At 42.0% G+C, this 23,428-nt stretch overlaps 2 protein-coding genes across 2 annotated transcripts; one reads left to right on the forward strand and one right to left on the reverse strand.

The window, feature by feature from the left end:
• Positions 1-9,003: 9,003 nt before the first annotated feature.
• LOC130719391 (uncharacterized) lies at positions 9,004-9,741 on the reverse strand. The gene has a single exon (XM_057570014.1). It carries the CDS (start codon positions 9,739-9,741, stop codon positions 9,004-9,006), a length of 738 nt encoding a protein of 245 aa, XP_057425997.1.
• A 1,187-nt stretch (positions 9,742-10,928) lies between these two features.
• Positions 10,929-22,421, forward strand: LOC130719392 (protein kinase and PP2C-like domain-containing protein). Its single transcript, XM_057570015.1, has 6 exons — positions 10,929-10,956; positions 12,084-12,153; positions 12,246-12,465; positions 12,554-12,658; positions 21,347-21,442; positions 21,827-22,421. The coding sequence occupies exons 1-6, from the start codon at positions 10,929-10,931 to the stop codon at positions 22,019-22,021; spliced, it is 714 nt and encodes a 237-aa protein (XP_057425998.1). The 3' UTR covers positions 22,022-22,421.
• Positions 22,422-23,428: the final 1,007 nt, after the last annotated feature.

Raw genomic sequence — 23,428 nt, forward strand, 5'->3', positions numbered from 1 at the left:
CCTTAGGATGAATCTTCAGTATTCTAATAGAGGGTCCATTATTTTGAGGGGTCAAGCTTTCATTTTCTTCTTCACATTCACTGTCTGACCGGATGTCTGAGACATTTGGTATGTCAGCAGCTGACTGAGGTAAAGGATCATCTACAATGTGAGAACCAAGTTTTTATGTTTGGAATAAACCGAATAAAATTCCTTTTCACGATTAATTCGATGTATCGCGAAGGGAAACCTGAACAAGAGTTTATTGAATGGAATAAATTTATGAAGAAGAAAGTTCAGGAAAAGCCTAAGTATTGTATCAAAATCGATAAAAGTTATAGCACGATTAGTATTCGCTTAAACCTAGGTCAAGAACGCAAGAAAATAGCTAATTTACGTTTTAAGACACGATGGAAACTAATTCCAAAAATCTTCAGAGAAATGTTAGAACTTCTCTTATTCGTCTATAAACAAGCGTTTCGATACGAAACCCTGGAATGTACGAACGTCAAATTCCAATACTCGGAAGTTTGCCGAAACCGAAACCCTGATAGTTCAGAAACCCTAAAATCAACGGACGATGAAGACTTTTTCTATTCGGAGCTTCAAATGAAGATTCCACACGCGTACGCCTATTTCTCTCGATGATTCTAATCTTTCTTCAGAACGAAGTTTTCTCATCCGACACCAACTGCAAAAAGTAGTTTTTTGGGTAAAATCGATTTACACCGACTTTTGATCGTTTGATTAAATTCCAAGAAACCTGTTTTGAGTTCTGGAATTCTGTCGCCAGAACCTATCTTAGAATTCTCCGAGGATTACGTAGGAAAAATCGGAATCGCCAATGGAATTTAATCGCCCGCCATGGGCATCGCCAGCTGACACTTGGACGATCAGTACGTGACTAACACCTGTCACCTAGCTCGCCGGTACAAATTGATCGTTCCCGCCGCCAGTAGACTTGTGGACTTGACGGGTTGGTTCGCTCACCAAGACCAGTGGACTGGGTGACTAAAGATGCTTGTTTCCTTTTGCTTACGCCATGTTGGCGACGTAGTTTTCTTCTTTTTTCCAAGCCATGTTGGCAACTTAGATTCCAGTGCACCATAGGATGCATATAAAAACATTTAAAAGACACACTTAGTTCTCATACTTCGAGCTCGGTGTCTTGTGGACTAGTGGACTGGGCGAGCCCCTAGAGGGGCGACGCCCAGGGTTCAGCCCGCCCGAGGGCGGGTACCTGGCCTTAAATTGGGCCTCAATCGCGGAGGCCCAATTGGCCCAATGGGTAGTACCCAAGCTCTATAAATAGGAGGTAGATATCAATTGTAAGAGACTTTTGCTCATTTGATGAAATAACACATGAAATTCAGCATTCTCATTCTCTCTCTAGCACATTCTTCCATTCTCTAGGTACTATCCCTATCTTCAATGTTCATTCCCAGAACAAGTAGCTTCTGGAGTTTTCTTCCAGCTCAGCCTATCTAACTCTCAGTCTGCAAGGGAGTCTCTTGAACACTCCATCTAACTTGTAACTAAGTTACTGGACACACACTATTGAATCGTGACTAGCTTTACAAGGATACCTACTCAAATAATTACCGCCCCCTCAGTGTGGGAGCTTTCTTTCCGCACTATATCTTTCATCCACATTATGATACCTGCTTTTCCATGAGATACGACTTCATCTAATAGTTACAACATATCCAAAAGTTAATCTTGTTTCACTAGTGTAATGACCCAACTATCCCAAATGCTTAAGTTGTTGGGTGAAGACACAAATGATTTTATATTATATATTTAACCCTCGTCTCACGCAAGATCCCATCCCGTTGGGCTTGAAGCGTGGACTCTGCACACCTTGTGCTGAAATTCAACTATTTTTTTACTAGAATGATGGGAAGAAAAAGTCTCTAACTCCAGACCACTTGGTCATGGAGGCTCCAATACCATGTTAGAATTTGGGCTAGACCCAACTCTACCCAGAAGGTAACTCGTAAGGTGAGGATTGCCAAAGATCTACTTTTGCCTTATCCCTAGTTCATGTGGGTCCCACTTGGAAAGTGTTAGGATTCTATATATTCGGGATTTAATTTATTTTAATTTAGGAATCTATCTTTTTATTTTAGAGTCTATCTTGATAGAATCTTTTATATTAGGATGTTATCTTTTATTCTAGTAGTATATTGATAGGAACCCAAATATTTTTAGTCCTAGTATTGCTAAGGTATTTGTTCGGAAGGCTAGAAGGGGGAATTAAATTGATTCACACTAGTGATAACTGCCGAGTTGATGGGGCAGTATCTTCAGGGTGTTAGGAGTGTGAAAGAGAGAGAATGCTGAGATGAGAATCGTTATATAAGCATGTATTGGGATGGAGGGGAGGGAGGCTTGATTTGGGATTAGGCTTGGGATAGTAGAGGCACTCTCGAATTGCCTCAGTTTCTTTTCTGTTATTCTCTGTAAATTCCCTAAATTTGATCCGAGGTTTTCTCAGTTTCCAGTATCAATCAATAAAAAACCCTTTCAATTCATTTTCCTTTCTCTGAATTTCTGGGTTCCTAAAATTGGTATCAGAGCACCGATCTAGGTGTTGTGGTAGCCATTGATTCATGAAGATGTTTCCAGAATTTGATGGAAGAGATGCCTATATATGGATCATCACGGTGGAGCAGCACTGTGAGGCTAAGGAAGTATCCGAAGAGGAGAAATTCTCAGAGGCGGAGAAGGCTTTGACGCATGATGCGTACTTTTGGTGGTATCTCTCGAAAAAAAGAAATAAGAGGGCAACATGGATGGATTTTGTGAAGCATTACCGAGAAAATTTGAACCAGATTCTGATCCGTTCCTGCCAGATCCAGTTCAAGATACAGGGGAGGAAGAAATTCAGAGGGATGAAGCCAGAATAGCAAAGGAAGCAAACATGGAAATCAGAAGAAATTGGTGTGAAGAATGGATCCACTCCAATGGCTAATGGGGTGATCGGCACGCAGTTGTTCCGACGGAGATCGATGATACGAGATCGGAAGAGACGGCGAAATGCCTCGCTCTTGCTGGATCAAGAATAGAGCCGACAGTAGCAACAAATCTAGAAGTGATGAAGAGAGATCAGATGCAACTGGAAAAGCTCTTCCGAGGTCTGGGTACGGCGGCGCGAACCACGCCGCCGATTGCAACGATGGAGACCCACTATGTACGGACAGCGGAGAGTAGAGGACATGCGGTCGGAGTTTCTCAACGTCGAGGAGCAAGACGGAAGCAACCACACAAACGACCACCACCAAGGCCACCCGAACTCTTGGACCGTGGAGGTAATCCGGCGGCGTACGCCACAATGCCGGCGCCGGTGAGGTCGGAGACCCGAGCTAGACAGACGACGGTTGCTAAAGCTCTTGAACGACACGAGAAAGAGATATTTCAACGAGGAGGGGCAAAACTGGAATTATAACAAATTAGTCAACATCATTCTCTTAGTCAACATCTGAGTCCACCCTTTGACCTAATGGGCTTGGCCCAACAGGTTAGTAGCTTTGTTGTAACACAAAAATTGTTTCAAAAACCTCAAATTGATCAGGGCAGAATAGAGTGTTATTTAAATAACTTGGGCTCAGTGTTTGAATAAAAAAATTGGGGCCCAAAAATAAGCAAGGGAATTGGGCCCTTTGGAAAAGGGAATTCTGGAACCATATTAGATATAGCCACGCCACTAACTCTGCAGAATGGTGGCAATGCTGCAGCACATGAGTTTCTTCACAAGCTTCTTATAGCTATTGGCAAAACAGAATGGGAATTAGAAAAAAAGATTATTGTTTAGTCAAGCAGGTCTAGTGGGTCAACTACTGTGTGGATCAAAAGGAGATGAAGAACTACCTCTTGGGCGTCCAAGAACTGGTGCTAAAAATTCTGGCCATGGATATACTTTTGAAGAGGTCAAGAGTTTTTTTCTTGCACTTTTGGATCTCTGTCACCAACCCTCTAGGTTGCAACATTCCGTGCCGGTTTCTCAAGTGGGTTTTATATTGCATCTGACTAAAAGGCATGTTGTTCTACAAGCTGGGATTCAAAACTGGGAATTCAACATTCCGTACCTGAAATGTTGAGTAATATTCCGAAGGCTCAAGTTCTACCAAGTGCTCAGGACAAAAAGCTGCAAAGACAACTTAACTTGCTAGAACAAGGTCATTAGTCGAGGTACCCAAATAGAAATCCAGTTTTGATTCTCATGGACTTCTGAAGGTGGTAATGTCCATAGGAATGGAGGAATAAGAGTTGAAGAAGAAGACTTTATCAGTTCCACAACAAAAGATTCTTTTCTTACAGTTCTTAGTAGGGAACGACCTGTCAGTGCAGATTGTACAAGTGATGACAACATGGTAGTCAAAATCAAGATTCTACATGGGATCGGGAGGGGAGTAAAAGATCGTAACACGACTCGTAAGATCCTACTTATTAATAAATATAAATATGCATAAAAATTCATATTATATATAAAATACTAACTCATAACATAAGACATCAAACAGTAAAATAATTTGAAGGCCCTATGAGAGACTAAGAAGATGAAGGCCCTGTTCTGATGGTGAGAGACTGAGAAGTGAATTTGGAAGTTGAGTGATTTAAGGAATTAATGGCTGAATCAAGGATTTAAGGAATTAATGGCAGAAATTGAATTTGGAAGTTGAGAGATTTAAGGAATTAATGGCTGAATCAAGGATTCGAGGCTGAATGGAAACTGAATGTGCGTAATCAATGGCTGAATCGAGGAGAAGGTGGAAGGATGGGGTGAAAATTATGGAATTTTAAGCGTTTAACTTACCCGGGTCGCGAACCGGGTCGATGGGGCGAAACGGGTCAGCGGACGAAACGGGTCAATTTTCATCCAAACAATGCCAATCCTGGTTCGAAACGGCACGTCGATTCAACCTCTTCCACGCTCCAGCACAACGAACCCACACGATCCCAGATTTCCGCGTCGGAGGGCGAGATCGAGCACGGAGGGCGGCCGGCCGGCACGTAAGAACGTGCGATCTCACGTGTAGGTGCGCGATTTTGACTACCATGGATGACAGCAATTCTAGGTTCTTTGATTGAACTACAAGGACTGATTACATGGCAAGATTTGCTGGAGCAAGATGTTTTGACGGTTGAATCAAAAGGAAATTATGGTCTCGCATATGCCTGAAGCTTGTCATGTTTTACACATTGAATTCAAGGGTTTGTTCTGATTTTTCAGAAACACCTTGTCCCACATCTTTTCAACAATGAGATCCTGGTGATAAAAGCTGTTGCAAGACATATTTTCTTTTTGGGCCAGCAACCAACATAACTCTTTGGGGACAACAACCTAGATTCAAAGAGCACTTCAAGCTTCCATCCTTGAGGACAAGGATGTTTTCGAGGAAGGGAGAGATGATAGGAACCCAAATATTAGTAGTCCTACTATTGCTAAGGTATTTGCTAGGAAGGCTAGAAGGGGGAATAAAATTGATTCCCACTAGTGATAACTGCAAAGCTGATGTGGCAATATCTTCAGGGTGTTAGGAGTGTGAAAGAGAGAGAGAATGTTGAGATGAGAATGGGTATATAAGCATGTATTGGGAGAGAGGGGAGGGAGGCTTGATTTGGGATTAGGCTTGTGTTCCATCATGAACATTGAGATAAGGTATAGTACCTAAGGTGCAAGGAACGTGATGTGAGATTCCTAGGGAGAATGAGAGCGTAACCGCTTAGAGAGAGAAAGTAACTGAATTTCCAGCTTGTTATTTCTCAAATGAGTTAAGAGTCCTTTATAATTGGTACTCCTCCCCTATTTATAGTTGGGAGAGTTGGGCCTAGCGCCTCTAAATCATCCTAATGGGTCAGTTGGGCCTCCGGGACAAAGGCCCAAGTCCCTGGGCGAGGGACCCTGGGGTCTCTCCCAGTCCACAAGTCCACAAGACACCGAGCTCGAAGCTTGAGAGCTAAGTGTGTCTTTAAACAAAAGAGACAAGGCGATGGACGTAAGAAACTAACTAATGCTAAACATAAGGCACGGAAGTAAAGAGCAATTGCCAACATGGTAATCTAAAGCCTAAAAATTTAAAATTTTGAACGCCACGTCACGTTCCCTTGGCGGCTTGAGTCCAGTGGCGGCTTGAGTCCACAAGCCAGCTTGTGGCGATGACACGTGATTTTCCTGCCCCGTCGTGGCCACGCACACATCTTGCACCTTGAGACCTTGATGCCTTTGGGCCTACGACACGTGGCAGCCTAGGTCTGCAAAATCTGAACTGCTCCCCTGAAACGTCCCCTCGAATCCTCAAAAAGCCTGCCAGTTTTGGATACTGGGCCAATTATCTTCAACCGTTCGCAATTTCCACTTACTGAGTCATTCCCACTTCTCGAAATCCCGCAACTGCAATCATTCCTCCCGTTGTTATGGGGCACGATCTTCCACTTTTCCTCCATATTTTTCAACAACTGCCCTCAACATCCCTTCACACGTTCTCCTTAATCATCACCTTTTGCTTATAAAGACGTTTTTCCACTTATCCCTTAACCTCCGACGTGCTAATCCCCCTCTGCAAACCACTGTTTTCTCTGCAAACCACTGTTTTTACTTTCATAGCTTCCCACGCACCGCCCTTCCTCCCGGCAGATCTCCACAACGTTAAGGTGACCCCTACTTCTTATACCCCTTTTTGTAAGGGCACCGAAGCGTCGTACTAGAAACCCCAAACGTGACGTCACTGTTGCCACCCCCCTACGGTGCGTTCCTCCTGTTGATCTGCCCCCCAGAGGGAGCTCCGCTTGAAGAAAAGGACATCGTTGCCTTCCGAACGGGAACTTGGGAATCCTTGCCGGTCCTCGCCGTTGGGGCCCTGCCAGCCGGGACGATGCCCAACCAACCATCCAGCTTGGATCAGTGGTCATCCATTTGTGAAATTTCTTTGGAATCCGAAGGGTTTTGCCATGAGAAACCTCTTGACAACCTTATGACATACGGCGTGTGCACAACCGCCGAACGTCCTTGGCTCCGTCCCCAAGACAACCACGTGGGTGTTCCCCACTTCTTCTATGTGTATGGATACATGTTCACCAGTTTGGGAATTAGGTTTTCCTTTTCCCCCTTCATATGCTCTGTGCTTCATAGCATCAATGTCGCTCCCAGCCAAGTTCACCCCAACAGTTCGGCTTTCCTACGATTCTTTTAAATCCTCTGTGACGTGATTCAGCAAGAGCCTGAACCCTCCCACTTCTTCTATTTCTATCGCGTGTTCGCCCAGCCGTCGCCGCCACGTAACTGGGTTTCCCTGGAAGCTAGACCCGGACGTCAGCGCTTCAACCCTTTTTGGCCCAACATTGCTGTTGATTCCCCCTCTACTGGACCCAAGAGGTGTTCCAAGTGATTGACCCACCTGAAGATTCCTTAACCCCTGAGGACAAAACTGTCATCAGCTTCCTGGCTAGACTCCCGGTTTTAGACTGCACGTGTAATCGGTAAATCTTTTCTCATTACCTACTCCGTCTTTCTCACTTTCCGCAAGCTTACCCTTGCCGCTCTTTGCTTCAGGAAAAATACGCCAAGTCAGCGAGGACCTTCTGATCGCCTCTGAGGAGAAGGAAACGTCTCGTCCCCCCCCCCCCCCCCGAGTTAACCTGAAGGGCGACAAAACGTCCTTGTTAAAAGTGAGTGGGAAGAGGCCTCTCGGCGAGGAGGCCTCTCGCCCTTCCCCAAAGAGACCACACTCCGCGGCCGCTACATCGTCTTCCGGCGGGGAAAGAACTCCTGTCATCTCCGCAGCTTTTCATGGGCCTGAGGAGACTCCCAAGCCGAACCAGCCCGGCTAGCCTTCACTGGCGACTCCGGTTTCCTCGCCTCGCGCCCGGGTGATTCCGTCGACAAGCCTCCCCTCAGTGCGAAAGATATCCTACCGCCTCCCGGTCAAAACTCAATGCCATCTTCTAGTGCTTCATCGCCCAATCATAGCCCCGCCACGCCCCAGGGCCTTGCAAATCGAGAGCCTCCATATTCCCTGTCCCTGACGCCTGCGCAAATTGCGAGGATGGATGAAGTGGTCAAGCAGCAAGGCTTGGACAGAGTTTCGGAAGGCGCATTGGCGACGGCGTTCCACGCTTTTCATCATTATAAGCGGTCCGCCCAGGATGCTGAGGTGTTGCGATCAGAGTTGGCGCGCCTCCGCGCCTTCAACGCTGGATTTGTTGAGGAGCGTAAGGCGTTCCTCGCCCAACTAAATGCCAAGGAGACCTCGTCTACCAAAGAGTTGGCCGAACAAACTACCTTATGACACCTGTGTCCACCGCCGGCTCCTCTCTTTCCATTCAAGTTAAGGCTACTGTTGTAGCATTTCCTCGCCTCTTCATGTTCTTCCGCTATTTTTCCTTTCCTTCCGCAGAGCAGTGGATACTTTGTCGCGAGGTGGGCTGTGGATTTTACTGCATGGAGGCGATTTAAAGTGTTTCGTCCTATGATTACGCTATAAACCGCTACAACCCGTATGACCAGATACCTTATCCTTAGGAGATCGGCATCCTCACCTACTCCTAAAATTGTGTCCAACTCCACATAGCCGCATACCTGAACCTGCTTTCCCCAGAAACCCATCAGGTTTCCTGTGTATGGTATCAAATCCTTGTCCGTCAGCCCCAACTGTCCGAACGCGTCCCCGTAGATGATATCTGTTGAGCTGCCTTGGTCCAAAAGCACCCTCTGCACATTGAACCCATTAATTCTTACCACTACCACTAACGGATTGTTTGTATGGGCCCTGATTCCCTCAAAATCTGCGGATAATACTACTATATCTGGATGTTGGCACCCAAATGGAGCAGGATATCCCTGGACCGATGCCGACGCCTCTTCCCGCTTTTCCCTTGCCGCTGATGTGACGTTGTCGCCGTAAGGGCCCCCTGTGATTGCATTAACCGCTCTGGCTATCGCTCCACCCCTGTCGTCAATGTCTTCCTCTGCTTCCTTTCCTCTCGCCATATTTATCTTCTCGCTTCCCGCATTTGGCGCTCTCTTCATGTTGTCTTGTACAACCCATGTCCCGCATTTGGCCTCGCCTTCATCAGCCGCCTAATTTGGCCCTTCAGAGATAAACTGTCACTGGTGTTATGGCTCCCCAAGTTGTGATATTCACACCACTTGGACCGGCCCTTGACGTCGTGCCAGGGGTCAATTCCGTACTCGCCATCCTCGCCTGTTTCCACAACCGCCGCATCCAGTAGTGACTTTTCCGATTCATCGCCCGCGCTTCCCTCTGGCCTTTTTCGTTGACGAAAGTTAGTTGCCCGCCGAGAACGCTTTCCCCTGAATTCTTTAATTAATTGGCCAACTTCCTTAACCTTCAGCATATTACTTGCTTCCTTGTCCTGTATCTGTTTCCTCGCCAGCGACACCTTTGCCGCCTTCAACTGTTTCCTCTTACATGCGTCGTCTTCTTCTTCCATGATGTAATCTCTGGCTCGGGTGCGTACCTCTGTCATCGAGCGCGTTGGTTTCCTACTCAGCTCGCAGCTCATCTTTCCTGACGACAATCTGTTCTTAAAAGCGCATACGCATGTCCGAGGTTCCGCCTCTTCAAATCTTGCGGACGCGGCGCTGTACCGTTCCACGTACTGCTTCAACGTCTCTCGCTCCGCCTGCCGAATCTGAAACAGATCCTCGACCTCGCCGGCAGAGAACTGGCCCACGAATTTCGACGCAAAGTCACGAAACTTCTTTATGGATCCCTGTGGCAGGGCCATAAACCAGGTCATTGCTGCGCCTCGGAATGTGGACGGAAGCATTCTACACTTTACCGCATAAAAAACCACGCTTTTCGCCATCTTCACATTGAAACATAACAGATGATCTTGCGGATCGGTTCGTCCGTCGTACGTCTCCAACAAGAGGCGAGTCATGCCGTCTAGAATGGCCACCTCTCGCACCGCTGCCGAGAACGGCTCAACCTCCGCAACAGCTTCCGCCTCCTTCTCCTCCTCATTCCACTGCTTAAGGTGATAGTATTCCAATTGCTCCAGCAAACACTCATTTTGCAGTCTTAAGTCGCCGCTCAGTGCCGGCGCGCCTCCGCACGGCGATGTCTACCCAGCCTTGCGGTGCGCGGGGAAGAGACGTGGCTCCGCTCCGGTTCCCCGCTATACCGTTGGCGAAACAATTCCATCAGGCTCCGTTGATGAACCAAAAATTCGACCAAAAATCTTCAAATCGCTGAAAACCTCGCAGAAAACCGAATTTTTCTAAGCCAAATTGCAAGCCACGTGGTCGTGGGTTCGATCCCCACAGACGGTGTCAAATGTTCTATCATGAACATCTCGATGAGGTATAGTACCTAAGGTGCAAGGAACGTGATGTAAGATTCCTAGGGAGAATGAGAGCGTAACCGCTTAGAGAGAGAAAGTAACTGAATTTCCAGCTTGTTATTTCTCAAATGAGCTAAGAGTCCTTTACAATTGGTACTCCTCCCCTATTTATAGTTGGGGGAGTTGGGCTTAGCGCCTCCTACAATGGGACCTGGGACGAGAAGATTGGATCTGCCATGCTACTACCAACCTTGAGGACAAGGTTAATTTTAGGGGGGAGTATTGTTAGTATTCTATATATTAGGGATTTAGTTTATTTTAATTTAGGAATCTATCTTTTTATTTTAGAGTCTATATTTATAGTATCTTTTATATTAGAATGTTATCTTTTTATTCTAGAACACATCTTCTTTAATTTTTAGGGATTAAGTTATCGGTATTAGAATTAGTTATTATAAATAGTTGTACCCTCCTTAGGTTAGAGTAATGGATTGAATTATGAAGTTGTAACCAAGCCTCTCAGTTCTTGTTTTGTTAGAAATCCTAAGTTAGAACCACACACCACAAAACCTTAGGCATAAGGCAATGGGTGTATCTGTTTTTTATTATATATACACTTGGTACACTAGCTAATCTAGCAAATGTGGGACTCCTTTGAGTCTCCACTTGGTATTCTCTAATACTCCCCCTCTAAGTGGGACTCCATTTTTCTTCTTCTTCTTGCCTGGGCTTGTACTCGTTTGTTGGAGTCTTAGAGGACTTACGGCTTGCTTTGCCTGGGCTTGTACTCTAGCGGGAACATTAGTGGTCGTCGAGCTTAGGCTCCTTCTTGTTTGAGTCTCAGAGGCTTTACGACTTTCTTTTTCTGGGCTTGTACTCTAGCGGGGAACATCGGTGGTCATCGGAGTTGTGCTCCTTCGTCTGAGTCTCAGAGGCCTTAGGGCTTGCGTTGTCTTGGGCTTGAGCTCACCGAAACGTCATTAGGTGTTAGACTTCTGTTCTTGAGTCTCAGAGGCCTTGTGCTGTATATATCTTTCTTTTATTTTTTCTTGGAATTTTTTTCTTTTTCTATTTTTAAACTTTATTTATTTTATTTTATTTCGTTTTTTTATTTTTGATTTTTTTTTTACTTTTTTTTTTGGAAGCGTAAGTCATGGCTTGGATAAGACTAGCTCTGATACCATGATAAGAGAAACTAAGAGAGGGAAAAAGAGAAAGAGAGAGAGAGAAATATGGAAACTGAATCTGTAACAGAATTTCTATTATGAAAAGCTAAGTGTTACAACGATGTGAAACTCTCTTATATAGAGATCTGGTAGCTTGCAGAGCAACCAACCAATCTGTTAGAAACTAACTAACAGAATCTACCTGCTAGCAGCTAATGTACAGCTGTAATGACAGGTGGTGATATTTTCATATCCTATCTACCCTTATACACTTATATGTTTATCCTTTTAATTTTAATATCAGTCTTTTATTCAGAAAAATACCAAAAAATATTATCATTTATCTTCCTTTCTCTCCCGTTGCTCAACGTTAGGATTTTTGGATCTTAACAGAAAGCCACAGGGCCAGGTAGATTGCACTGGGAAATCTGCAGGACCAATTTTTTTTTTTCTTGGACAGCATTGGCAGTCCAATATCATATCTACGATAGACTTCGATATCATCTTATGAACCAACTATTACGCTTTTGGGTCACATGAATGATGTATATTATGTTTCTAACAACAAGTATATCTTACAGGTGAACCCTTAACAATATACAGCTTAATGAACATGATTGCTTAATGCAGGTGCAGCAGCTGCTGAGTTTTCTTCTAGAGCTGTACCAGCAGTTTTACAAACTTTAGGTTTTAAGAGGAGGTATATTCCAATTCAGATGCCCCCTTCAACCCATATTCACTCTTTTTTTCGTTGTCCTCTAATCTTGAAAGTTAATTCTGTAATATTTGCAGCCCTGCTGATGCGCTAGTGGAAGCATTCCTTAGGACAGATGCTGCCTTCATAAAAGAGCTTGATTCTTTTCGCAAATCCAGTAGATATATTCAGAAGGATTGGCATCCTGGTTGTACTGCAATTACTGCTCTAGTAGTTAGGAACAGGCTATTTGTTGCTCACATTGGTGATTGCAGGGCAATCTTATGTCGTGCTGGTAATCCCATTGCTCTAACTGAGGTGAGCTGGGTGTTTTATACTGTTAAAGCTTCTTTGATATATTCTTCTATGCATTTATGTTTAAACTAATTAATTTAAAAATTATTAGGATCATGTCGCTAGCCGTCTTCAAGAGAGAGAGCGTGTTATTCGTTATGGGGGCCATGTACATTGGCAAGTTGATACCTGGAGAGTTGGTCTTCCTGCACTTCAGGTTTGTTCAAGTTGGTTGCTATAGTTTATATCATATGTTTAGAGATGCTTGGATATATTTGTTTTCTTTTAAGTATCCTCATTTTCCTTTTACTATATATTCATCACTGTATAAGAGGGCTTCCATAGCCTTGATAGGAGAAGAAATGAAAGAGATAGAGAAACTGAGAATTGAGATCAGAGAGATAAAATTCTGTTATAACTAACATAACATCTCTAACTGCCTAATGGCCTTATTCTACTCTGCTACCGGCTGTTATGACAGCTGTTCTAATTCTTACTTAACAGATGCACATCAGCAGGGTGAAGAGGATGGAGAGAAACTGTAGCATCTGGGCAAGGTTTCAGCAGGGAAACATGAAAAGTGGGATGAATGCGTGAGGTAGCAGGTAAATTGAGGGTGTAAGCAACCTTGCCTACACGATGTAGTATCTGATATGGGCCAAAGAAACGAGGGGACATCTTTTGTGAAGCTAGAAATGAGAGAGGATTGCCTATAAGGATGGAGCTTCAAGAAAACTCCATCTCCAACTTGAAATTCTCTATCAGACCTGTGTTTATCAGTCAAGGTCTTCATGCGAGCTTGAGCTCGAGCCAAGTTACCCTGCAACTTGTTGATCATCTCTTTTCTAGCAACAAAGCTTTTGTCCACAGCATCCACCACAGTGCTCTGAGGGCAATAAGGTAAATGCAAGGGGTGGCTGACCATAAACAACTTCATAAGGGTAGCTTGGATTGCAGAGTAAAAAGTGGTGTTATACCACCATTCTGCCATAGGCAACCAAGCAGCCCACTCCTTTGGTCTCTGCCAAGTCATGGCCCTCAAGTAATGTTCCAAGCAACGATTGAGGACCTCACTCTGCCCATCTGATTGAGAATGATGGGCAGTAAACAAGCTCTGAGAAATGCCCAATTGTTGCAGAAATGCTGCCCAGAGTTTGCTAGAAAAGAGGGGATCCCTGTCACTCACTATATTTGCTGGGGCTCCATGAAGTTTGTAAACATTGTTGATGAACACCTCAGCCAAAGTGGAAGCTGAGAAAGGATGTGACAAGGCTATGAAATGAGCATACTTATTAAGCCTGACAATCACCACCCATATGGTGTCCTTGCCATGGGACTTGGGTAGCCCTTCAATGAAATCCATGGCAATACTTTGCCACACTCCATCAGGTATAGCCAAGGGCTGCAGTAAACCTAGAACAACATGAGGTTCATACTTGCATCTCAAGCAAGTCTCACACCTTTGAATAAACTCAGCTACACTCTTGCTAACTCCTTTCCAATAAAATAATGACTTGATCCTATGAGTAGAAACCAATCTGACTTGGTCATTATTGGGAACTACCAATCTGTGTTTCCGGAAAAGGAAACCATCCACCACCCTGTAATGAGGATGCTGGTCAGGAGAAGCATTCACCTCTTGCATAAGATCCTTGAGGGAAGAATTTGCAGCATAGGCTTGTTGTATTAGATCCCACAATTCTGAAGAAATGGAAGAGATTGCCCGGTGCAGCAACTCTCCATGATTGGCCTGGGATAAAGAGTCAGCAGCAACATTGTCCTTTCCCTGCTTATACCTAATTTCATAAGATAGACCCATCAATTTAGTAACCCTTTTATACTGTGCAGGTGTAGACAACCTTTGTTCCAGTAAAAATTTCAAACTATGTTGATATTAGTGCCATTTAGACACTGCATGCACAAGTGCTAGTAATTCTCTGTCATAATCTGATAGCAACCTATTCCTGGGAGAAAGAACCTTGCTAATAAATGCAATAGCCTGCTTGTCTTGCATTATAACTGCCCCAATTCCTGTACTGGAAGCATCAGTCTCCACTACAAATGGCTTAGCCATATCTGGAATAGCCAATACAGGAGCAGTACTTAAGGCTTGTTTGAGCTGATTGAAAGCATGGGAAGCCTTATCAAACCAAATGAAGGCATCTTTCTTGAGTAAGTCAGTGAGAGGTGATGCTAGCATGCTGTAATTTTGAATGAATCTTCTGTAGTAACCTGAGGCCCAAGAAACCTCTGAGTTGCATAAGTGTCTTAGGTTCTGGCTGTCAATAGAATTAGCTGGTTGAATTAACTGCCAGCATCCTGCATTTATTTACAGCTGTAATTCTGTAATTCTATCATTATTGTAGAGTTGTAATTGTGTAATTCTGTAATTAGAATAGGCTAGTTGTAGGATAGCAGTTATAGCAATTTAGCAGATTTTCAGGGATTGTATTATGCTATTTATATCAGAATCCTCCAGCAGGAGAATACACAGTTCAAAGTTCAAACCTGTCAAATAACCACTTATCCCAAAAGCTTAAGTTGTTGGGTAAGGGCCACTTTAATGGTTTTATATTATATTCTAACACGCCCCCTCACGCAAGAGCCCTTTGGGCTTGAAGCGTGGATAAATGCACAGGCCCGCCTACCATGTGCTTAATTAAATTCCACTTTTAATTCGAAAGTGAGTGGAGCAATGATCGAACTCTAGACCTCTCGGTCACAGAGGCTCTGATACCATGTCAAATAACTACTTATCCCAAAAGCTTAAGCTGTTGGGTAAGGGCCACTTTAATGGTTTTATATTATATTCTAACAAAACCTATGTTCTTTTTAGAGTCTAACATGCTCCTAGTTCTGTGGATTCAACAAATGTACAACATAATGCTTCTTCCCCTATTCATGCTTTAACCCCTGAAATTGTTCAATAAATGATAATTTCAGCATTCTCTGCTTTAGGGCTCTCAGGTAAACATTCTCCTAACTCTTCTCCTTGGTATTTTGATTCTGGGGTATCCAATCATATGACCAACAGTGTTGAAGCCCTTACAAACATCACCAAATATTATGGAAACCTCAAAGTTCATGTTGCTGATGGAAACCATTTACCCATCGCTGCTATTGGTGATATTTCTTCATTTTTTACTGATGTTTATGTTTCCCCTGGTCTCACCAGTAAGCTTATTTATGTTGGTCAGTTAGTAGACAATAATTGTCCAGTTGCATTCTCAAAATCTGGTTGTCTTGTTCAGGATCAACACTCAGGGAATCTGATCGCAAAGGGGCCTATAGTCGGACGTCTTTTTCCACTTTATTTCTCAGTGTCTCCATTTTCTTCGTTGCCTTTTGTTTCTTGTAATTTTGCTACTGTTAATTTTGAATTATGACATAAGCGTCTAGGACATCCAAACTCCACTGTTCTTCATGACTTGTTCTGTTCTGGTGTTCTTGGTAATAAAGAGTCTCCATCTCTTAGTTCTATTAAATTTGATTGTAATTCTTGTAAACTTGGTAAATACCATTTCCCACTCATCAATCAAATGTAAGTCAGGCTTTTGATATGATTCATAGTGATTTATGGGGTATAGCACCTGTTATATCTCATGCTAATTAGAAGTACTTTGTCACTTACATGGACGACTATAATCGTTTCACATGGGTCTATTTTTTGCGCTCTAAAGGTGAAGTCTTCTCTGCTTTCAAATTTTTTCATGCCTATGTTCAGACCCAATTTTCCTCAAGAGTTAAAGTTCTTCGTTCTGACAATGGGGGGGAGTACACATCTCATATATTCCAAGAATTCTTGCAAGAAAATGGGATCTTATCTCAAAGGTCATGTTTTTCCACTCCCCAACAAAACGGTGTGGCTGAAAGAAAAAATCGCCATCTTCTTGATGTTGTCCGCACCCTTATGTTGGAATCCTTTGTCCCCTCAAGGTTTTGGTGCGAAGCTCTCTCCACTGCTGCCCACCTTATTAACCGCCTTCCTTCTCCATCATTAAACAATGACTCACCTTTCTCCCGGTTATTTGGTTACCAACCTACTTATTCCAATCTTCGCACTTTTGGCTGTGTTTGTTATATCCATCTTCCCCCACAAGAATGCACCAAGCTCACAACTCAATCTGTTAAATGTGTTTTTCTAGGTTACTCAGCCCACAAAAAAGGTTTTCTATGCTATGATCCTAATCTAAACCGGCTTCGGGTCTCTAGAAATGTCATTTTTCAAGAAAATACATATTCTTTTGTAGCAAATCACGACACTTCCTCTGCATCATCCATATCTGTTTTGCCATCGTTTCCTAATAATTCTGCAGGACCAACAGCCCCAAAACCTTTCTTGGTGTACCAAAGACGTAAGGTTGTACCTCCTAATCAGTCGTCCGCACCTCCAGGGCCCCCTCCAGATCATTCTCTGGCTGCTTATTCAGTGGTTGTTCCAGAACCAGCACCTTTACGACGCAGCACTCGCGTTGTAAACCCCTAGAAAAGTATGCTTTTTCTTCCCCCTTATCCTTGACAACAACTTTAACATTTGTTCCTATTCCTTCTTCCTATAAACAAGCAATGGAGCATGCATGTTGACAAAAAGCTATTGAAGCAGAACTTCTAGCACTAGAAGAAAATAAAACATGGGAAGTTGTTCCATGTCCCCCGTCTGTTAAACCTCTTGGCAACAAATTTGTATTCACTATTAAGTTGCGCTCGGATGGATCCATAGATCGGTACAAGGCTAGGCTGGTTGTTCTTGGAAATAGGTAGAAATGTGGTCTTGACTATGAGGAGACTTTTGCACCAGTAGCCAAGATGACTATTGTACGTACTCTTATTGCCATTGCTGCATCTGAAAATTGGCAACTACATCAGATGGATGTCAAGAACACATTCCTCCATGGTGACCTCAAGGAGGACGCATACATCAAACTTCCGACAGGTATGTCTACCCAATCACCTAATGATGTTTACAAACTGAAGCGTTCTTTATATGGTTTGAAACATGCACCAAAGGTATGGTTTGAAAAGTTTCGAACAACACTACTTAGCTTTTCCTTCACACAAAGCCAGTATGATCTGTCCCTTTTTTTACAAAGGACTTCTAACGGAATTGTGGTACTACTTGTTTATGTGGACGTGGTCACCGGTTCTGATCAAGAAGCTATCTCTACGGTCAAGAAATTGCTGCATTCAACATTCCATATGAAAGATCTTGGCTAGCTTACTTACTTCTTGGGGTAAGAAGTCCATTATCAACAAGGCATCTTCGTAAGTCAGCACAAATATATTCAAGATCTAATTCAGCTAGCTGGTCTTACCAATGCCACTACTGTTGATACCTCCATGGAAGTTAATGTAAAGTATAGACGAGATGAAGGTGAACTTCTACAAGACCCAACTTTATACCGTCAGTTGGTCGGTAGTCTTATCTACCTAAGCATCACACGACCTGATGTCTCTTTTGCTGTCCACACAGTAAGGAAATTCAAGCAAACTCCTCGACATCTCCATCTTTCTGTTGTACACCGCATTATTAGATATCTCCTTGGTACCCCCGATCGTGGCTTATTTTTTACTTCTGGTTCATCACCACAACTCTAAGCCTATAGTGATGCTGATTGGGCAGGATGACCGGACACAAGGAAATCTACTATTGGTTGGTGTATGTTTATAGGAGATGCTCCAATCTCATGGAAATGCAAGAATCAAGACTCGATCTCCAAATCATCCACTGAGGCAGAATATCGTGCCATGTCGGCAGCATGCTCTGAGATTATTTGGTTGCGTGGTCTTCTTTCGGAACTCGGTTTCACACAATCACAACCAACTCCGTTACATGCTGACAACACGAGTGTCATACAAATTGCAGCAAACCCTGTTTACCATGAGCGAACGAAGCACATAGAAGTTGATTGTCATTCCATCCGAGAAGCCTATGACCGCAGAGTTATCACTCTACCTCATGTCTACACATCTGTTCAAATTGTTGACATCTTAACCAAATCATTGACACGTCAGCGCCATAATTACCTAGTTAGCAAATTGATGCTTGTAGATTCACCAGCATCAATTTGAGGGAGGATGTCAATAGAATTAGCTGGCAGAATTAACTGCCGGCATCCTGCATTTATTTACAGCTGTAATTATGTAATTCTATCATTATTGTAGAGCTGTAATTATGTAATTTTGTAATTAGAATAGGCTAGCTGTAGGATAGCAGTTATAGCAATTTAGCAGATTTTCAGGGATTGTATTATGCTATTTATATCAGAATCCTCCAGCAGGAGAATACACAGTTCAAAGTTCAAACCTATGTTCTTTTCAGAGTCTAGCACTGGCCACTCTTGAACTGCCATGATCTTGGCTGGATCTGTAGTAACCCCTTCAGGAGTAATGAAGTGGCCCAAGTACTCAATTCGAGTAGTAAAGAAGGCACACTTACTTCCCTTGACATAGAAGGAATGAGTCTTTAAAACAGTGAAAACCTGTCTAAGGTGTGCCACATGCTCAGCTATGGACTTACTATAGACAAGGATGTCATCAAAGAAGATGAGCACACACTTCCTTAATAGACTAGCAAAGATGACATTCATGGTACCTTGAAATGTGGCTGGGGCATTGGACAACCGAAAAGGCATGACCACATATTCATATTGCCCACTATGGGTCTGAAATGCATCTTAGCTATATTGGGTGCCATTTTGGATTCTTTGTACCTGCAAACAATTGGCTGGAGTGGTACAGTGGGAAGGGATGATAAAGGATATCCAAAATTTTGTAGCTTCTTGTGAGACCTTTCAGCTCAGTAAATACGAAACTTTGTCACAAGCAAGCATGATTCAACCTTTACCTGTTCCTACACAGGTAAGGTTCAAGATAACTCTTAGAGTTCGGATTAAGTCTAATTCTACCTCAAAAGCTAGTTTAGAAGTGAGGGTTGCTCTACCCTTTATAAACACTTATTTGACCCTATCTCTACTTAATGTGAGAGTTCTCAACTCACCGTTTCAGCCTTAGGCTGGACATCTGTAGCATAAAATTTGGAAGAGTGAACATCCCTGTGTGGCCCATTTATCAGTGGTATCCAATAAACAAAAAGCTAGCTTTGAGGTGAGGGCTGCTCTACCCTTATAAACATTTATATGGCAATATCTCTAGTTAATGCTGAACTTCTCAATAATAACCATAAATTTTATTAGTGGACTGCCTAAGAAAAAAGGTAAGGACCCTCATGGTCATGGTAGTGAATAGACTGGGCAAGGATGCACACCTTATTGCTTTGGGACACCCTTGTCTTTTATTGATGTAGCAGCAGTCTTCGTTACAAGAAATTGTTAGATTACATGGTTTTCCCTTCTCATATAGTCTGAGAGATAAAATATTCGTGAGCCAATATTGGAAGGATTTGCTAAGAAGGGTTTGACGCCACATATCATCCTCAAACATATGGAAAAATAGAGGCAGTAAATAGATGTTTGGAGACCTACTTGCATTGCCACAGGAACTACTGTCGCTATCGCGCTATTGGTTACGCAGCTGTAAACATTGTTTCCAGTGTCACCCTTTCCTTTCCAACTAATTATTTTTTTGTACTTTTATTCCCGTTTTCTTCCCCACCACTCACCAAGATCCCTTTAAATTTGTAAAGATTAAAAGAAATGTAAAGAAAAGGAATGATTAGGGGAAATATATATCTATACATGTGTGCGGGCACGTATTACTAGGTCAAGATTGAAGTACTGTACCACAAAGTAAGAGATACAAAGTACATATTGGCCAAGCCTATATACTCTTAATTATATAATTAACTCATAACCTTAACTCTTAACACTTCCGTACAAGCTGAAGCATAGATATGATCATGTCCAGCTTGTCACAAATAAAATCATTCCGATCCCCAATCAAAGCCTGTCTAAATAAACTGCAAGTTCATTACCTACCCTTAACATAGGAAGTGTATAGAGACTTTATTGAAGCTTCTCAAAGAGGAAATTTATTGACCGTCCACTTAAATATGTATAGTTCTTTCACGAAAGACAAGATTTATTGAGATGTGTGTGGAAGCCTGGTTATCACAACACAAAATCATAGATATGCTACTGCTATCAAATCTCATCTTTTCCAAGATCTGTCCTTCCTACATAAGTTCAGTAGTTTGAATTATAACCTGATCTTCAGCTTTTGCACTGGATCATACCACCACATTTTGCTTCTTACTTTTCCATCAAATTATCTTGCAAAACTACACAATATCCTACAGTGGACTTCCAATCAGCTTCTTGAAACCCTGTCTATTTGTCAATTGCAGTTCCAAACGTTGCTCCAAATCGCCCAATTGTGTATCGGTAATTCCCATGCGGGGATCAATACCCGCCATTATCCTTTCCTCCACTTTGCGTATAGAGCTCTATAATTGGGTATCTTCTGCCATGTTGCAGAATCACTACTTTGATATCAATGATAGGTTCAAACTTCAAAGTAGAAAATAGAAGAAGAGAGAAAGAAATTGGGGAAGTAGAGAAAGATGAGAGAAATCAGAGAATCGATATTATCATTCATGCATGATGATGCATCTACAAAGTGGGCTGATTTATAGAGTAATTATGATATGAATTCTGCTATAGGAATTATGTGCACTACACGTGCATAGTCTAGCGAACTAACTGCTGTTAATTTTACATGAGAGAATCTACAATCGCTAGATTGAAATCTGCAACTACCTAATCTATAATTACAGTGGAATACTCTTGTCATCATTCTCATTCAGTAAATAATTCAAACATTACCGTCTTTTCCTTTTTCAGTCTGACAAAATAATATATGCAGGCACTGACTACGATATTAATGACTATTTATGCTTTTACCTTTCATGCAAGTAAAATTTGATATTTTATCTTTTTATTTCACTCAGGTTACACGTTCTATTGGCGACGATGACCTGAAGCCTGCTGTAATTGCAGAACCTGAGGTAACAGAGAGCAACTTAAGTGCAGAGGATGAATTTCTGGTAAGGAATTTTACGCTATGTACTGTAATTTGCATGAAGTTTGTGATATTTTGGGTTCCCAATCATGTTAGGGTAGGGTTTAGTCATTGGTCATATGTATGGAAAATGCTTTTTTGGGAGAGACGAAACTCGTGATCTCTATGCCTCCAAATGCATGTAAGTATCCCTCCAAATGCATGTAAGGATCCGGCAGTCGGCGGGACATAAAAAATATTTTCTAGTTTAGTGTAGTGCCCTTAATGAAAGATTAAAGCTTGAAATCTTTTTGTAGGTAGATTATATGTGCTATGCATTATCCTCATATTACCCTGAAGCCTCTAACACTGTTTTGAAACAATACCTTTTATGATTTTATGCTATTAATTAATAAAATTACTGATTTAGGTTATGGTTAGCGATGGCCTCTGGGATGTTATGAGCAGTATGGAGGTGATAGATATAATAAACAAGACTGTTAAAGAGCCTGGAATGTGTTCTAAGAGGTTGGCTACTGAAACAGTAGAACGTGGCAGCAAAGATAATATTACAGTTATTGTCGTTTTCTTACGTCCAGTATCTACAGCAGAGAGAATTTATTAGATTTCTTTTTATTCTAATTGAAACTTGTCAAATATGGAATATGTAACTTGTTAATTAAGTACACTTGGCTTGTCCTAGAAGGTTAGCTCAAATGGTAAGAGTTAGGGGACATAAGGCTTTGAGAGGGTAAAGGATGAATGGTTCAGGGTTCGAACCCTGAGGAGAACTAATTTACTAACGTCACTAAAAACTAACATTTGCCTAAAAAAAAAAACAGTAGACTTGGCTTAAGGTGTTGGTTTTGACAATTTGGGCTATCCCCTCCTTTATCTATGCTCTTTATGATTAAAATTATTGTACAAATAGGGAGATGAATGGGTGGGTTTCCAGCGAAGCTATGCTTGGAGGAGTGTTTGGGGCATTAGAAATCAATGTTATTAAACTCGATTTGGTTTGGTGATCGACTCGATCAGGGGAGATTAGAGGATTGGATCAATGGGTCACTGGTTCAACCAGTGAGTCTGGCTGAACCGGTTCATTTGGTACCTACTAAAAAAAATTTAATTCATATATAACCAAACTTTATTTAATGGGTGAGAAGAAATTAATTGTATATAATATCTAAAACATTAAACATATACATCTATATATATATATATGGGGTTTGTTTATATATATATATATACATGTATATATAGGGAGCAGAGGATGTATCTTACGAGAAAGGTGATCTTACATGAGAAAATGAGAATGAATTACGACCGTTAGATCTAATCATGAATGATTTGGATTAAAACATGAAGCCATGTGACTTTTTTAAAAAGTCACATGACTTTTTTAAATGATCACATGACCATTAATTTGATTTAATCTGAACCATTCATGATTAGATCTAACGGTCGTGATTTATTCTCATTTTCTCACATAAGATCACATTTTCTCATAAAATACATCCCCGTAAGGAGCATATTATGTGAGGAGTTGTTTATGGTAAGAGATGAGACTTGAGAGTATTAAATGATAGCATTTGATTTAAAATAAATAGTTCAGATCTAATCTTATTAAAATTGTCACGTGCCTCACCGTTCTCAAACCACGTTCCACTTTCTTCGCCACCGTTCTGCATAGACTTTTCCTTGTATGAAATCCAAGAATTTTTTTCATTTGAACCAGATTCAATTCTCAAAATTTATAACTAGCAATTTCAAATATTGATTGCCGTCAAATTTTTTCATGTGATCAAAGAAACAATTTTTCCACTTTGTCCCTAATAAAAAACCCTTTGTTTGTATCTTTCTTTTCACAATTTTTTCAAGCCCACAGAAGAATTTCACCACCAGTGACGGATCCAGAAATTTTAGGGTGTGGGGGCAATATTATTATAACAAATTTTTTCAGTTGAATTTTTTTTTTATCATTGAATTTTTTTATTTAGTCAATAGGTATGAAATTTCTATAAACAATTTT

Source organism: Lotus japonicus, chromosome 5 (assembly GCF_012489685.1).
Source record: "Lotus japonicus ecotype B-129 chromosome 5, LjGifu_v1.2".
In the NCBI taxonomy this organism is placed as follows: Eukaryota; Viridiplantae; Streptophyta; class Magnoliopsida; order Fabales; family Fabaceae; genus Lotus; species Lotus japonicus.